Source organism: Sinocyclocheilus anshuiensis, unplaced genomic scaffold, assembly GCF_001515605.1.
Source record: "Sinocyclocheilus anshuiensis isolate Anshui unplaced genomic scaffold, SAMN03320099.WGS_v1.1 scaffold519, whole genome shotgun sequence".
Classification (NCBI taxonomy): domain Eukaryota; kingdom Metazoa; phylum Chordata; class Actinopteri; order Cypriniformes; family Cyprinidae; genus Sinocyclocheilus; species Sinocyclocheilus anshuiensis.
In genome coordinates this window covers 638,250-643,028 of record NW_015549637.1, presented here as the reverse complement: position 1 = coordinate 643,028, position 4,779 = coordinate 638,250, and the positions used below count along the sequence as shown (strand labels likewise).

General features: G+C 36.7%; 1 protein-coding gene across 1 annotated transcript in view; it reads right to left on the bottom strand.

Moving 5' to 3' along the window:
- Window positions 1–4,779, bottom strand: part of LOC107659794 (mitogen-activated protein kinase-binding protein 1-like) — a 28,035-nt gene that overhangs the window by 8,316 nt on the left and 14,940 nt on the right. The window contains 6 exon segments of the mRNA XM_016448822.1: window positions 351–600; window positions 1,565–1,750; window positions 2,669–2,703; window positions 3,806–3,924; window positions 4,014–4,124; window positions 4,200–4,263. Of these exon segments, the coding sequence (XP_016304308.1) occupies window positions 351–600; window positions 1,565–1,750; window positions 2,669–2,703; window positions 3,806–3,924; window positions 4,014–4,124; window positions 4,200–4,263 (765 nt within the window).

The window sequence follows — 4,779 nt, the reverse complement described above, 5'->3', positions numbered from 1 at the left end:
TATATATATATATATATATATGTAGTATATTTTCTATAATTATTTAGTAAATATTATTTTTCTATTTTACAGTACTATAGATTACATATTACTTCATATTTTTATTAATACTCAAAATTCAAATGATTTCATAGCCATATTGAATGAGTCATGAACATGAAAACTCAAGTTGTTTTGATTCTTGTAAAAGCGAAAAAAAAAAAGTTAAATTTTTCATTAAAGGATCATTCACACTCAAAAGAAGTCTTCAGAGTAAAAAAGTAATTTTTCAGGTTTTTAATTCTGCTGAATTAAAACATGTATTTTTAAATTTTAGCTATCTCCAATCCCCCGTGTGTGTGAGGTTTTACCGTGGTGTCGGTGGTCTGGACTGGATCCTCCGCTGCCGTAGCCCATGGAGGCTCCGCTGACGGGACTCTGGGCTTCTTCTGCTCTCTCCTCGTGTTCGGCGGTCTCAGACAGAGCCTGTATCCGGTAGGACGGTCCAGGCAGGCTGCTGGTGCTGGGACAGTGATCCGGGTACAGAACCACACCCTCAGGTTCAGGAGCGCCGACGGGAACCAGCCAGGCCGAGTCTCGAGGACGCCGGAGACTCCAATCCTGAACAACACAGAGAACCACACGAATGAAGCCTGAAGGACTAGAGACGCAACTAAATATCAGCACCGCAAATATTCAGCTGAACATTAATAACCGATTCAGATGTGTGGTGACAGATGGCTGATCATCTCTTCCTCTTTACTACTAGTTACAGCAGCAAATAAACATGAATGAACATCAGAAGAAACATTGAAATCAATCATGAATCATGGAATCCATCAATCAGTGATTCAACTGCAGAAAGATGTCAATAAAACAACTTGAGATCAATAATGTCATGTAACATCGAAAGTCAGCTGAAAAAAATAACTCTAGAGAGGAGCATTTTGATCAATATGTGTCCCTGGAGCACAAAAGCAGTGTTAAGTCGCTGGGGTATATTTGTAGCAATAGCCAACAATACATTGTATGGGTCAAAATTATACATTTCTCTTTTATGCCAAAAATCATTAGGATATTAAGTAAAGATCATGTTCCATGAAGATATTTTGTAAATTTCCTACCGTAAATATATCAAAACTTAATTTTTGATTAGTAATATGCATTGCTAAGAACTTCATTTGAACAACTTTAAAGATGATTTTCTCAATATTTAGATTTTTTTGCACCCTCAGATTCCAGATTTTCAAATAGTTGTATCTCAGCCAAATATTGTCCTATCCTAACAAACCATACATCAATGGAAAGCTTATTTATTCAGCTTTCAGATGATGTATAAATCTCAATTTCAGAAAATTGACCCTTACGACTGGTTTTGTGCTCCAGGGTCACATACTGTATATGCACTATATTACATTTTCATGATATTTTACTGAACCTGTTCTTCAGTATTTAATGTTTATTTGAATAAATCTATCATAAAGTTTTATTATAACAACAAAATGGAGTGCAACATAATTATATCAATAAAATATCTGCAGTTCAAATGCTTAAGTGAAATGAAATGGGCTGAAGTAATAGTGACCTGCAGGCTGGAGGTGCTGCATCGATCAGCGCAGCTTCTGCTCTGGCCTGGAGCTTCAGAAAGTGAACCGAGCTGCCGCAGCTCCAGCATGGACTTCACCATGAGCTCCAGCGATCCCACACGACAGGACCAGCGCCTGCGAGGACGGCACACCACCGCAGACACACTCGAGTCTACAGACGCCTCCTACAGACATCGACGTCAAACGCTGGTGTCATGTGGCTTCAGGTTGCATCACACATTTTGGTTGTCACTTTCACAAACCTTGTATTTTTCCTGCATGTCAGTGATTCCCAAACGTTTTCATAAAACAGACCCATTTGATCTGAAAGTCGCCGTGAGATTTTAAAGTAATATTTCAATAATTTACCAACACATTCATGGTTCTCTGATGTCGGTAAATGATCACATGACATGCAGCTAAACAAATATTTTTTTCTTTTAGTAAATGTTTTATTTTTAAATGATTTAATTTACCATTTTTATGAATTATGATGATTATGAAGCACAGTTTGGTAAACCCTGGATGAAATGTTCAGTTTTGAGCCTAAACCAGGCTTTATTTCTCGAGTTCAATGAGAACAAACAAACCTAATATGTGACCCTGGATCACAAAACCAGTCTTAAGTGTACATTTTTCAACATTTTCAAACTGAATAAATATGCTTTCCATTGATGTATGGTTTGTTAGGATTGGACAATATTTGGCTGAGATACAACTATTTGAAAATCTGGAATCTGAGGGTGCAAAAAAATCTAAATATTGAGAAAATCATCTTTAAAGTTGTTCAAATGAAGTTCTTAGCAATGCATATTACTAATCAAAAATTAAGTTTTGATATATTTACGGTAGGAAATTTACAAAATATCTTCATGGAACATGATCTTTACTTAATATCCTAATGATTTTTGGCATAAAAGAAAAATGTATAATTTTGACCCATACAATGTATTGTTGGCTATTGCTACAAATATACCCCAGCGACTTAAGACTGCTTTTGTGCTCCAGGGTCACATATGGCTCAATCATTCATGAAAACACATTTCAGATCGTGCAGCTTTACAGCAAGCTGCTAAAGACTGACTCCAGTGTGAGATACAGACCTTCACTGGATTCCAGTGCGTTTCATCAGATGCACCTTTATAAGAGAGAAGATGACAGGATCAGACACGTTATTCCACATCACATTAACCTCTGTAGGTGTTGAGATACACGTGTGTGTGTGTTCTAGTATATATGGTTTATGAGGACACAAATGTGTGTAATGACATGGATATTACAACATTAACATGGTTTATGAGGTTTACACTTCCTGTGTCCCTGTAAACCAAATGGCTTGAAAACATAGTAAACTGTGTTTTTGAGAATGTAAAAATGCCTGTAGTTTTGTGTGAGGGGCAGGTTTAGGGTAAGAGGATAGAAAATACAGTTTGTCCAGTAGAAAAACCATTAAGTCTATGGAGAGTCCCCGTAAACCACATATACCAACATGTGTGTCTGTGTGTGTGTGTAGCATTGATATACTATTATAGATTTTAGGTTTTAAATTAGTTTTTATTTTTATATTTTGTTTTCATTTTAATTTTGGTTAAAGTTTCAGTAATTTTATTTTGTGTTTTTCTCATTTTTATTAGCTTTTTAATGCATGTATAGTTTTACATTTAATTTCAGTTTTAATTATTTGTTTGGTTTTTTTGTACATCAAGTTAAACTAAGTTTTGTAAGTCAGTTTAATATAATTGATAAAAACAGAAATTGTATTATAATTTTAATTAGTATTTGGAATTATGTTTTAACTTTTATATTCTCTGTTTTCTTTTTAAAAAAATGTAAGTATGTCTGTATAGTTTTTATTTATTTGTATTTCAGTTTTAGTTATTTTAGTACATCAAGTTGAAGTAAATGAAAATGAACAATGTTGCATTGGAAACTAGCTGAAGTAACATTTAAGTTATTATTTATTTTATTACAAGTAACATTTTTAATGGTTTCTGTTTTATTTTCCTATAAAAATTCTGGTTTGTATCTACTGAACCATATTTTGGGGGGCAAATTTGTATCTAGAAGTCAGCTAGATCTGAACTGTCTTTGTGTGCACCCTCATTTATATATTATATTCCAAAAAAAAAAAACTGTGAACGTGGAAAGTTTTGTGTTACTGTTAGGTTATAGTATTCATATGTAGCTGTATATAAAACAACAGAAGTCCTTATTTAGAGTAAAGGCGTATGTGTTCTGACCCGTCTCTTCAGCTGTCTTCATGTCTTCATCATCTTCCTCTTCCTCTCGTTCGCTCTCAGATGAGCAGGTCATGATGGATGTGGATCGGTGCAGTGTGAATCCAGTCACAGAAGAACGTCTGAAACAGACAAACTCATTTATAATCAAACTAAACACATGCTTTAATCAGTCAAATGCACATGATGCGGATGTCAAACTCTCCTGTACCTGAAGGGATTGTTCCTGACGCTCGATGCCCTGTCACGGCGTCTGATCACAGACAGTCTCTCTCTCATACTGATAGTGAGTTCAGGAGCGAGCTGCCACACAAAGATACAGCTGAAACACAACAGATGCGGTCAGTGAGATTCACAGCATGACAGGAGCTGAACAGAAGAACAGCTGGAGTCAAACCTGTCAGCTGAAGACGAGAGCAGACGCCTGCAGTCACTGCTGAACCTCAGAGCCGTGATGTTGTCTGCTAACAGGAACAACACAGTCACAATCATGGCCCGAATCACCATAATCACAGTCACCACCATCATCACCATCACAGTCACAATCACCATCATCATCATCATTCACAATCACCACCATCACAGTCACAATTACCACCATCAGCCACAATGACCACCATCAGTCACAATCACCACCATCACAATCACTACCATCATCACAGTCACAATTACCATCATCAGCCACAATGACCACCATCAGTCACAATCACCACCATCACAATCACTACCATCATCACAGTCACAATTACCATCATCAGCCACAATGACCACCATCAGTCACAATCACCACCATCACAATCACTACCATCATCACAGTCACAATTACCATCATCAGCCACAATGACCACCATCAGTCACAATCACCACCATCAGTCACAATCACCACTATCAGTCACAATCACCACCATCAGTCACAAACACCACCATCATCACAGTCACAATCACCATCATCACAGTCACAATCACCACCATCATTC